This window comes from Apus apus, chromosome 12 (genome assembly GCF_020740795.1).
Source record: "Apus apus isolate bApuApu2 chromosome 12, bApuApu2.pri.cur, whole genome shotgun sequence".
Classification (NCBI taxonomy): Eukaryota; Metazoa; Chordata; class Aves; order Apodiformes; family Apodidae; genus Apus; species Apus apus.
The window spans coordinates 19,019,652-19,031,979 of NC_067293.1; the positions used below are offsets into that span (position 1 = coordinate 19,019,652).

Sequence of the window (12,328 nt, forward strand, 5' to 3'; positions counted from 1 at the left end):
CTGAGCCATCACCTTTAAAAATAAAAATAAGGTGTCTGGAGTTTCTAAAAGCCTGGATTGTTAAACAGTGGCACCTTGTTGCTTCTCAGGTCCAGCACATGTTCCTATGATGTCACCAAATGGTTCCATGCCACCAATATTTGTGCCTCCAGGTTATGTATCTCAGGTAAACTTTCATTTATTCTTACATTGCAGTATGTTTGTGGGTGTGGTTTATTAACAAGGCTATTGATTGTTTTATCTGGAACAGCTGTTAATAGCATTGATTGTATTTTCCATTGAACTTGCCAACTGTTTCACTTTATTGTAGGTCAGATCACCTTCTGTTCCCTTTTTTTATCTACTTGTCAGGATGTTGTTTAATGATAGTACTAGGCACTAAAAGGTTACTACTAGTAAAGTAGTAGATGGCTCTGAACTAGCTGAGTTCCATTAACAGGATCCACATCTGGATTTTTCTCCAGTCCTGTTTTCAAGGTGAAGGTAGGTCCTGGGCCACAGGGACCCTCAGGGTTGACTGCAGGCTGCAAAGGGTGAGTGTTGCCAGTGCTCAGCTCTGCTGGGGACACTGGGGGGAACACAGCTGGGGGCAGCATCAAAATTGAGTGTGTCTCATGTGTCCTGTGGTTAAGGAGACTCGTGGTTCTTACCATGAGCATCATGTGGGTCACATACCAGTGCCATTCTGTCTTTCATCCCTTAGCTGGGGAGGAACTTCACTGGAAAGCTGGGGATGTGCTTTTTACGAGGGCAGGCAGTGAGAGGACAAGGGGGAACAGGTTAATACTGGAAGAGAAGTGAGGTGAGACATTAGAAGGACATTCTTCCCTGTGAAGTTGGTGAGAGCCTGGCCCAGGTTGCCCAGGGAAGCTGTGGCTGCCCCATCCCTGGCAGTGTTGAAGGGCAGGTTGGATGGGGCTTGGAGCAGCCTGGGCTGGTGGGAGGTGTCCCTGCCCATGCAGGGGGGTGGATCTGGGTAATCTTTAAGGTCCCTTCCGACCCAAACCAGTCTGGGATTAGGTCTCTTCTTTTTTTTTCCTGGACTAATTTCTTTATTCAGATTCTTCTATTCTAATACAACACTATCAAAAGTTTTCAATGTCCATTTCTTTACCAGCTCTGACCTTCTTAACAGTCAGCAAAACACTCCAGTGTTACAGCAGAAGTGTGAGGAGCATTGTCAATGCTGTGACACGTGCCTCTGCAATGAGCAGGACCCTGGCCTTCTCTTTTCCATTCTCACTGATTTTTCCACTCCTCTGTCTTCTTAAGTTGTAGCTGATCAGCCCTGCCCATGATATTTGAACAGTTATCAGAGATATTTGAAGTTTTTTTTTTCCAGTGACGTTGCTCATACTGGTTTAATTTTTTGTGTGAGGGAGAAAAATGTTTTGTGGTCTGCCTTTAAAATAGGTTTTAATACAACCTAGTTTGCTTTGAGTTGGATTTCTCATTAGATGCAGTCTGAATTTTATGCCAGTGGACTTTTGTGTTTTCTAGCAGAAGAAACAATCTGGAGTGTGACCAGGTCATTTCTCTGATGGTCAGCTCAGAGCCTCTGCTGCTCTGTTCCAAGTGTCTTAAAGATGAAGCTAACCATTGGTTTTCTTCAGTGTCATCATGGCTTAACGTGTCTCTTTGTGACTCTTGCTCTGCTGTTACTTCTTGACCTTGTCTTCTAACACCTGTCAGTTGTGTAAAGTCTTCTCTCAGTTTTGAGGTTGAGAGAAGCATGAAGAAACCTCAACATATTTTAAGTTTACTGGAGGAAGAGCAATCCATTGAGATATTAATGCATTTCACACTAGCAGAATGAGACCCTGGAAGGAGCCCAAATATTGAGGGGATGCACCCAGAAGTGTGTGCACACACACGTGCATGCCCTGACTTAGCATCCAGGTTCCTTGTCTGAATTCTCTTAGCCTGTGGCAAACGTGAAATATTTTGACATGTGAGCTGGGTTGGATCACAGGAGAAGACATCAGAGCTGCCTTGTAGTACTTTGTACTTGCCACAGGCTACAAGTGTGTATGCAGAAATGTCCCACAAACCAGGTGACAGGCAGGAGCTTGTACTTCAGATAGTCAGTCAGGACATGGATTAGAGCAGCTCCAATTACAAGTAGACTGGGAATGACACCCTGATCAGTCCACATTGCTTTTTTTAAAAGAACATCTTATTCATCAATTATAGATTAGTTAACACTTCAGTGCATGAGGCTCAGCTTCTGAAAACTGACTGCCTCAAACTCCAGTTCCTTCCAGTGACTTATGCTGGAGTTCCAGGGTTTCCCCCTGGAATTCCATCCCTGGCTGTCAGACTGTGGCTGGGAACTTAAGCACAGAGATTCTTTATTAAACGCCCAGTATTGACAAGATGGTTTCTGTACTGATGTTTCATCTTTTTATGTTGCCTGACAGGTGGTGGAAGAAAATGGGGTCCGTAAAGTGGTGGTACTGCCACACTCAGCTGAATTCCACCCTTCCATGCATCCTCCTCCTCCTCCTCCTCCCCACGTGCCCCATTACATGCACCATCACCACGCGCTGCTGCCCCACCCGCCTCACCCAGTGTACCCTCCAGTTCCTGGGACAGGAGAGCTGCCACCACAGTTCATCCACCAGCACCCACCACCACATGTCTTTCAAGAGCAAGGTGAGGGCTCAGGGGATGGTTAAATATATGGGGGGACCTTTCACTGCCTGCATCTCAATTGAAACCGTTCTGGTTGTAGCTTTTTCACACATTTTCATGACGTTGGGGCTCATTATCGGACTCTGAAGCTGATGAGTATTTATTTGACCTTAAAATACACTTGTCTGGAAGGTGTCATGGAGCCTGGTCTGAAGGCACTCAGCATGTTCAAAGGGTCATTGTATAAAGTTTAAATTCTCTGCTGTTCCGTTTGTCAGGATTGAATGGAAAAGTAGTAACCCAGAAGTGCTCTAGTACTGTGTCTGCTTTTCATGGATCATAGAATTATAGAATGGTGAAGGTTGGAAGGGACCTTAAAGCCCATCTAGATCCAACCCCCCTGCATGGGCAGGGACACCTCCCACCAGCCCAGGCTGCTCCAAGCCCCATCCAACCTGCCCTTCAACACTGCCAGGGATGGGGCAGCCACAGCTTCCCTGGGCAACCTGCTCCACTGCCTTGCTAACCTCCTGGATCCTTCTTTTTGCTCCTGGATGTCAAATCAATTGTACTGAATAATGAAATCACTTCTTTGTTTTTTTTGTAGAACCTCGTTCTCATGGCAGGACAAACTTCATTCAGCGAGATGAAAGGAGTCTCAAAATGCAAGAACACCTGAAGAAAAGACTAAAAGACAGACAAGCTAGTGGTCATACTAACAATAAACTTAACAGTCCTCCATCTTCACCACATAAAGCTGTTAATTCTTCCAATGCAACAATTCAGAATGGAAATGGAAAGGGACAGCAAGGGGCAGGAGGACCACTAAAGCAGAAGCAGATAGGAAAAACAAAGGGCAGTCCAGACCCAGAGGTGGGAGGTAGGTTACATTGAAAGGGTAAAATAAATCTAAGTTCTTTTGTAACAGAAAATGCTGTCAGTTCATTGCAAAATGGTTTCTGAAGAAATTGAATCAATACATTTCTTGCTATTCAGGGTTAGAGAGAGCCTGAAATACTTCCCTTTTTTTTCCACTTTTCCTTTAGAAATAATAGTAGTGTCCAGTTTGTTCATTTGAGATTTATCAAGCAAGGTCTTCAGGAAGGTTTAATTTTAAACCTTTTGTTTACTTCTGTGCCTTTCCTGACCTGGGACTCATCAATATTCCAAGTGAGGATGAATAGAGGATGAGCTGTGGGAACTTACATCAAAGAGTTCTGGTGTCATTCGCTGTGATACTTTTCAGATAACCAGGAGTTATTGAAAAAGGTTTGAGCAACTCTGTACAGTTTTTGGGTCAGTTTTACTTCAATTGAGTATATTATTTTGCTCAAGTGGATGCTGGAGCTTCTAGATAGCTTATGGCCACTCGCTTCCATGTACTAAAATGTCTTGTGGACAATTATCTTTGCCTTTCCTGTTGGTTGGAAACAGTGTTCCTGAAATGCAGTTTCTTATGCTGATTCCCTAACTGCTTTGTGCATCTTTTGGTGCTTTTTGTGTGTCTCTTAGATTAAGTGGTCTTGTTAGGCTGCAGGGTCTAGTCCTCACCTGTGTCACTGTTGTATTTCACTCTTCTGTTAGACAAATAAGAGAAACCTGACTGGATATCTTGGGAAGTAAATCGAGGTGGAAGCTTTTATCTTGCTTGATTCAAGGATGAAAAATGCACTTGATTAAAGATTTGTCTTAATAAAAATGTAGTGGGGGGAGAGGGGAAATTTTTACTGGCAAGCAGAATAATGTCCTGAATGGACCTGGATCATTGTAAAGACGGGATTCAGTTTGCAGATGTGAACTTTTTGGTACCTGCAGGGATTTTTAGTGTGCAGTTCTGATCAGGCTGCTTCCAAATTGTGCCTAGACCAAGTGTTTTGCAATAGAAACTCAAGACAGACACATACAAGAGAGAGATAAGATCTTATTGTCACTTTTTAACACCTTGCCTTTTTGGAGGGATGTTTTTTTGTGCTGTAAAAGAGAACCCATTTATGCTCAGATTAGGAAAATATCCCCTTTGTGCAGGATGTACTAAAAGGCTTTTTGTAACACTGTTAGTTTTGGATAGTTCTTGTTTCTATCCCTCAAGCAGCCAAAACAAACAGGGGAAATGAACTTTGCACAATAAGTACTATTGTTAAACTCTTAACGAGGTGAACTCCATCTCGTGGTGGCATTTTTTGTGACAGGCTGGTTTACTCTTGGGGTTTTCAGTAATCTGGTTTGTATTTGAAATTGCAGAATCTGACACAGAATCCAAGAAATGTGATACTCACTTGAGCATTGGCAAGCCAGTTGTAAGTATTACCCTTCAAATACCACTATTTTCTCTGCATATACTTTCTATAAAATGATGTGTCTCATTGATCTCTCTTTCTTTTTTTCTTTATTTTTTTAATAGAGAAAATGTATTTTAGTTGTCACAGTTTATAGCTGGGAAAGGGCAGCCATGCTATGGAAACCCTCTGTTTCTCAACTGTCTGACTCAGTTTCCCAGCCTGAAAGATGAGGGTATATCCACTGTTGAAGTTATCTTGTGTACTTGAGGACTTTAGTGCCTTGCAGAACAATGCCTGCTAAATTTACAGAAGTCTTTCCAATCTTGGAACCATCCTTTGTTCATAGAGAATTCAAGAATATGTGGAATAGAATATTTTAAAAAATAGGCCATCTTTTGGTGTTTAGAAATTGGAGCAAATATTTGAGTATTTAGACTTATTTAGGAGGTTGGAGTCTGGTGACTTTAAATGTCTAGAACTGCTCTGTTTTTTTTGGTGTTGAGCATGCTTAGTGAAGCTGTTTTGCAGTATCTCTACAGTAAGCACAGGTTGTATTCTTTTGCTCCAGCTTTCTAGCTGTTCTTTGTTCCAGCAGTACTTTGCCATTGCTGCTTCTGACATCTGTAACTTAACTTTGTGCTGTGCTGACTTTGTCAGAGAAAATGTGGAGAATGGGAATTGAGCAGCAAAAAAAGACTCAGACCAGAAGTTTGAGTTGTGAGCACTGAAGATCAGAGCCTCTTGCTGTCCTGCAGCTTAGTGGGGAAATATTATTATGTGAGGGAGCTGTAATACAATTAGAAAGTTAAGCTTTCTGAGTGTGCCTAACTAGAGATCTGATGCCAGTGTTCAAGACTCCAAAGCTGCAAATTTGCTCCAGACAAGTGGTGAAAACAGGGCAGGTGACATGGATGTTTTCATCCACTGAGACAACACAGTGTGTCTGTGAGTTTGGTCAGTGCTGGAAGGGAACTCTTTGAACGTGGTATTTTAGAAATGAAAAGAGGAAATCATTTAAATTCAAGTCATGACTCAGTATTTCCACTACAAAGGTAGAGAATTCCTCCAGTGAGGAACTTCATAGGCAAACTAGCAAGACCATGTTATTGACTAATCAACCTTTTATTACAGAAAGCAAACTTACTTGCATTATTTATGCTTTTAATAGGTTTCTGATATACAAGCAAGATCAGCCGTTCTGTCCTGGAATCTCCCAGTTAGTTCACAGAATGGAGAGAGCCATAGTCATAGTCCAGCAGCATTTACATTTGAAGTAGCAATATCCAACAGTGGTAAAAATGGAAAATTTAAATCTGTCTATGTGTAAGTTTAGTTTCTTCCTTTAAGCACAATATTTAAAACCATTAACCAATCAGCAATCTCTCTATCAGGAGCTGTTTGTTGACTTGCAGACCTACCTACTTCACATGAAATAAATGTTAAGTAATATCTCTAAGAGTTACATGGACAATGGAAAATGGGAAAGTTAAATGTGCTCTACATGGTTTTGCTTTTCAATAAGCTTTTATCCTCTGCAGTGTAAAGGAAAGCTGTAACTCCTGGTTGTTGTTCTTCTCCTTTTCACAGTGGGGAAGAGTTAACAATTACACTTCCTGATCTCAGACCAGCCACTGATTATCATGCCAGGTATGTTGCTGGGAATGAAACACTTCATGCTTTTGTTGAGATGTTAGTTATGAAACTGCTGTGGCTTCATGAAAAAGCTGTGATCACAAGGAACTTAAGACATACTCTGCAAAAATACCACAGCTATGGACACTGCTGTTGCTATCCAAATTCCCAGTTACCTTCTCAGTTGATAAAATTGTCACCTCCTTTTCTTCCCTGCTACCTCCTCTGTCTCTTCATGTTTCTCAAGTGCAAACTTCAAGTTATCCTGTGTGGGTGTTGGTTTAGAACAACAGGACTGGACTCAGTGAAAGAGATTGTTGCAGGCTGCAGGCAGCAGCACATGATTTACCCTAGAACATGGATTTGCAAGTCTGACTTGTCAGCTTGATTTGCAAACTGCAAGCTTCTGCAGCAGTGCAAGAAAGGAAGTGCAAACTGGTTGAGATGGGGAGAGGTGAGATGCTGTGTTGCAGGAGAACAAGACGTGACGTCCAGGAATTGCCCTGCAGAGTAAATAAGCATTATGGGAGGTGTTAAACTGGTCAGGAAAAAGACAAGCTGGTTAATCAAGCCAGGAGAACAGTGTGATCCAGTAGCAGAAGAGAGAACATCAATATGCCCAAATGGAGACAGGTTTGAAGCCTTGTTGAAGTAAACTCCAGTTCTTTAACAGCAGAACAGCTCTGTGTGTGTTGGCCAGTCAGCACAGTGTGGTGTGTGCTTGGTCCCTGGTATTGCTTTCCATACAGACCAACTCTCTTGTAGCTGCAGCTCATTTAATAAGAGGGATGGTATTTCTGAGAAATTGTCATTGCTTTTCAAAAACAAACATCAGTGAGCATGACTGTGGTAGAGATTCTGTCCCATTGATGCACTTAAACTGATAATCACAGAATGTCAGGGCCTGGAAGGGACCTCCAAAGATCATCAAGTCCAACCCCCTGCCAGAGCAGGACCCAAACTAGGGCAGGTCACTCAGAAAGGCATCCAGACAGGTCTGGAAAGTCTCCAGAGAAGGAGACTCCACAGCCTCTCTGGGCAGCCTGTCCCAGGGCTCTGTCACCCTCACAGCAAAGAAGTTCTTCCTCATCTTGAGGTGGAACTTCCTGGGCTCCAGTTTGAACCATTGCCCCTCATCCTGTCCCAGGGCACAAGTGACAGGAGCTTGTCCTGCCTTCTTGCTGCTCTCATGTATTGATAGACATTCATTAGATCCCCCCTCAGCCTTCTCCTCTCTAGACTGAACAGCCCCAGGTCTCTCAGCCTTTCCTCGTAAGGTTCCAGTCCCTTCATCATCCTCACAGCCTCCCTGGGACCCTCTCCAGTAGATCCTTGTCCCTCTGGAACTGGGGAGCCCAGAACTGGACACAACACTCCAAGTGAGGTCTCACCAGGACTGAGCAGAGGGGGAGGAGAACCTCCCTTGAAACTTGACTTTGTGGCCTGCACAGCTGAGTTAGCCCCTCTCCGTGCCCCTCCTCTTGCACAACTAAGTCTTGTCCACATCTCAATCTCAGGGTCATTTTGGTGAAAGGTTAATTCCAAGTCAGGTGTTCTGTTACCCGTCAGTAACACCTGCTGTAGTTTTCATCATCCCTCCCACTTGTATTTCACCACTACAATATTTCCACTGTGATAGATGGCAAGGGAAGGGTGCCAGGTGGAGTCCTGCAGCTCAGTAAGGGCACCCCTGGCACCTCCATCCCACTGCTCAACAGCTTGCCCTGTCTCCCTGAACACAGAACAGATAGTAGTGCTGCTTATGATGTGGGCATCAGGTACTGGAGCCTGGAGCTACATGATAAACTCACTTTTTGTTGTTTCTTCCTGAATGAAAAGGCATGAAATTGTTGTCTTTTGGAGTCAGTGATCTGAAAGAAGAGTGATCCTTCTGTTCTGGAACATGAGCAGGCTGGTCTGGTTTTGCTGTATCTTGTGATTCAATGCATTTCTAAAGCTCACAGCTCCGTCCTTAAGTTTTCAGGTGTTAATACAATAGCAACATAATTAATTGTCCTTTGTTCAGAGTTTCAGCAACCAGCAGTTCCATCAAAGAATCCATTTCAGAATTAGTGAGTTTCACTACAGAAAGTTGTGAGCCCGACTGTCCCGCTGCACCCAAGCTGATTAACAGAACCAAGAACAGCCTGAGCCTGCAGTGGAAGGTAAGTGTCCCTGTGGGCTATTTTTAATTTAGCCTTGTCAAAAATTTAGGGTGTACTTTAGGTGTTGGCTTTTAAGCTGCTCAGTGAAGACTGAAACAATATTTGTTTCTTCCTCTTTCTCTCACCACGTCGTTTCTTGCCTGTGGTGTTAGAGGGATAAGAGTTGGTGGCAGCTCACTGTGTATGAACTGAGCAGCAGGGAAGTTTTCTCCTGAACTGGCAGCATAGGAAAGGATAAAACACTTATATTTTTGCTTGGGGTTGATAAATAGATGTAACTTGAGCTTATAATTCAGAGTTCTCAGGGTTTCTCTAACCAGTTTCTTTGCTGGGGTTGTAGATGTAACTTATTGAAGGTATCTGTGAAGACTTGTTGGTAACCATGGTTTTGTGTGTCTTCACATTTATGCTATGACTGTGCTTATACCTGGAAAATGATTTAAAGCTAAATGACTTTAATTAGTTGAATTATTTGTATAGTCTGTGCTCAGAAAGGGATTGTTCCCAGTGGGTGCATCATAACAAGCACAAACGTTGCTTGTCTGAATTCTTATGTTCCTTAGATGCTGAACACACAGTGTAAGGACACAAGCAAAAAAGCTGTAAAAACAGAATTTGCATTATTTACACAATTAACCGTTCATATTAAACTGGTTTTAGAATTATTAGAAGTAGTGTAGCAGCCTGGGGAGCCATCAGGAGGAAGGAATTAAACCCTTGCACTAGCTGCTGGTTTCTACCCTGTCTCACTCCCTTCTGAACACGTTTGTCTGTGCCCACAGCAGAGTTTCAGGCTGGCCAAGTGTGTTTGTGGAAGAGAAGGGCAGTTCTTCATAGCATTGCAGCTCTGCATTAAATACTTTGGTTTAAAAGGAAGTTGGGATCTATGATATATTCAGGTTTTAACATGCTGGGGTTTTTTTATTGCACAAAAAGATTGATAAACTACAGCTGTTTGATTTTAACCTTTTTCTTTGTTTCTTTCTTTTCAGTCCTCAAATGACAATGGTTCCAAAATAACTAATTTTCTTTTAGAGTGGGATGAGGTAAGACCTTTTCTAGTGCAAAAAAGTCATAATGACATCTGTGGGCCAATTATACTTAAAAATACTTCTTGCCTAGGTACACCAGCTATTTTCAGTGTAACTGCCCAGACAGTTTGAAACAGACAAGCCAATTAAAAAGCTGGACTAAGACCACTAGTATTGCAGCAATTCAAGTAGACAGTCCTTTGACATCCTCCAAGAGGACTGTGTAAAACTCCTTCATTGGGCTCTTGCCATTCAGACCTTCATTAATTTCTAATCTCTGCTTCAATGTAGGAGCATTTGTTGTTTAACTTGAGTAGCTGTCACAAAGCTCCCCCAGCTTTTGAACTCCGTACTGAAACGTGTTCCAAAGTGATAAAAATGTCTTTTGGTTTCAACTGCAGCCTTTTACTACCATTTTGTCAAAGCTAAAACCTCCCAAAGTGTGTTTTGTTTTCAATTGCAGTCCTTTAAACCACCATGGGCCAAAGATTCACCAGGTCTCTCAATCAGAATGTGGTTTAATTCTCAGGAATGCTGGGGATTGCTGTCAGCATGCTCAGTGTGGCCATGAGGACACCAGCTTTTTACATTCTTTAGGCTTGCTCATTTTTCAAATTATTTTCAAATGTAAAGTGAAGAAGCTGAGCTTAGCAGGGAGCAGAGAGTCCAAAAAAGTAACTCAGGCTGTTCTCACTTTTTTTTAAAGGGGAAGAGTGGAGCCTTCAAGGAATGCTACTACGGGCATCTGAAGCAGTATAAACTGACCAAACTCTCTCCTTCTACAAAGTATTCCCTCAGATTAGCTGCTAAAAATGATATTGGAATGAGGTAATGAACACAATGTCTCACACCATGTATTCTCTCATCGGCTACACCTGCAGTGGTTAATATGTTTTTAAATGCTTTCCCAGTGGGTTCAGCGAGACAGTGACATACTACACAGCAGGAATTGTCCCACCAGCTCCATCACCCCCCATGCTGGTGGAAGCAGGAGTGACCTGGCTGTCCCTCAAGTGGAGCCCACCCAACGGGGTGTCTTCAGATGACTCCCTCACTTACACTTTAGACATGGAAGAAGAAGGTTCTGTGAGTGCCGGGGTTTTGTTGTAGGTGTAAAAAGCCTGATAGGCAGTGGGGCTTAAAGAAAATAGAACTCTGTATTTTACTATCAAATGCAATGCTTGAAAAATAACTGCAACAGTTGGCAGGAACTGCACGTGTTCATGCAACAAAGTTCAAGCTTAAAAAAACCATAAATAATTGATCAGCCTGGTCTGGTTTTTGTTTTGTCATGGATTATCAGTGACTGCATTTGTTCTTATTTTCCCTCCTTTGCAGGGTTATGGCTTCCAGCCACAGTACAATGGAGATGAACTCTCATGCACTTTAAGAAATCTTAGGAGGAGCACATCCTATAAGTTTAGGGTTTGTACTATGTTTTGTTTCTAATTTAGTGGTGACTGGGGGCTTTTCCAGAGTCTGAGCATTTTCATACAGCTAAGGCACTTCCTGTGGAGGCAGCAGAACCTGCACTACTTCTGTTGCTGGAATAGTTTTTGATAGAATCATAAAAAAGTCAGATTTTTTTTGCACTAATTACGTGTTCTTTTAAACTGTTGCCTTTTCTCTGGTGGTTTTGGTCTGGCTTTTTCATGGCAGAACTTGATAAATCAGCAGGGTGTTACTTGCCACGTGAATCAAGCATTTATGTTCTGTTCCATTCATTCCTGAAACAGCTCTTTGCCTACAACAGTGAAGGAAAAAGCAGCCCTAGTGAGGTGGTGGAGCACAGCACCAGTCCTGACAAACCTGGACCACCAAGTAAACCAGTTGTAAAGGGCAAGATCCACTCCCACAGTGTGAAGGTTACGTGGGGTAGGTGACCTCCTGTTCGTGCTCCTTGAGAGCTGCATGTGTAGGTACAGTCACTCAGCACTGCAGGTTGAAAACCAAACAAACTCAGGCTAATTCATTTGCCTCAGCAGAAACACTTTGCATCACCAGATACTTGCAACTTGGGTTGTTTTGGGGCTGTAGTACCAAAGTAATCTTTTCCTACATTTCTTTTAGTGAAGCAGTCAAAGCTGTTGTAAGAGCCTCAGTTCTAGTAGTCTCTAGATTTGCATAAGTAATTCTTCTGTGCTTTAAAAAACATACAAGGTGATACCTGAAGTTGGCAGTATTTTCCTAGTTACTCTTCTTCCTGGTAAAATCATGATTAATAACAGAAAATAATGTTGTTGTGGCCACAGGAGCTCCCAGTTTTCTGTTTGAACTGAGCTTCCCACTCAGCTCTGTTCTACGGTCAATGACTGTGCCCTCTGGAAAAGCTGCTAACAGAATAATGCATTGCTTTTCAGTCTGCTGCAGCTGATTTTAAGATGTTGATTTCTTTCAGAACCACCCAAAGATAATGGAGGATCAGACATTTCTAAATACTTTTTGGAGATCTCAGAAGCATCAGTTGGTAAGGAGTCACCTCTCAGCACTAACTCACTGCACTTACTGCTCTAGCAATGACTCCTCTCCCTTCACCCGTGTATATATTGTGCTGTGCCTGTTTCCTGCATGATTGACCATTAAAATT

General features: G+C 42.6%; 1 protein-coding gene across 2 annotated transcripts in view; it reads left to right on the forward strand.

The window, feature by feature from the left end:
• LOC127389807 (fibronectin type-III domain-containing protein 3a-like) overlaps positions 1–12,328 on the forward strand; it is a 44,911-nt gene that overhangs the window by 23,457 nt on the left and 9,126 nt on the right. For both annotated transcript variants that reach the window (XM_051630669.1, XM_051630670.1), the window contains 13 exons: positions 90–166; positions 2,421–2,655; positions 3,242–3,514; positions 4,876–4,931; positions 6,082–6,236; positions 6,501–6,560; positions 8,572–8,710; positions 9,703–9,756; positions 10,448–10,569; positions 10,653–10,827; positions 11,080–11,166; positions 11,478–11,616; positions 12,140–12,208. In XM_051630669.1, coding sequence (XP_051486629.1) covers positions 90–166; positions 2,421–2,655; positions 3,242–3,514; positions 4,876–4,931; positions 6,082–6,236; positions 6,501–6,560; positions 8,572–8,710; positions 9,703–9,756; positions 10,448–10,569; positions 10,653–10,827; positions 11,080–11,166; positions 11,478–11,616; positions 12,140–12,208 — 1,641 coding nt within the window. The remainder of the gene's footprint in view (positions 1–89; positions 167–2,420; positions 2,656–3,241; positions 3,515–4,875; positions 4,932–6,081; positions 6,237–6,500; positions 6,561–8,571; positions 8,711–9,702; positions 9,757–10,447; positions 10,570–10,652; positions 10,828–11,079; positions 11,167–11,477; positions 11,617–12,139; positions 12,209–12,328) is intronic.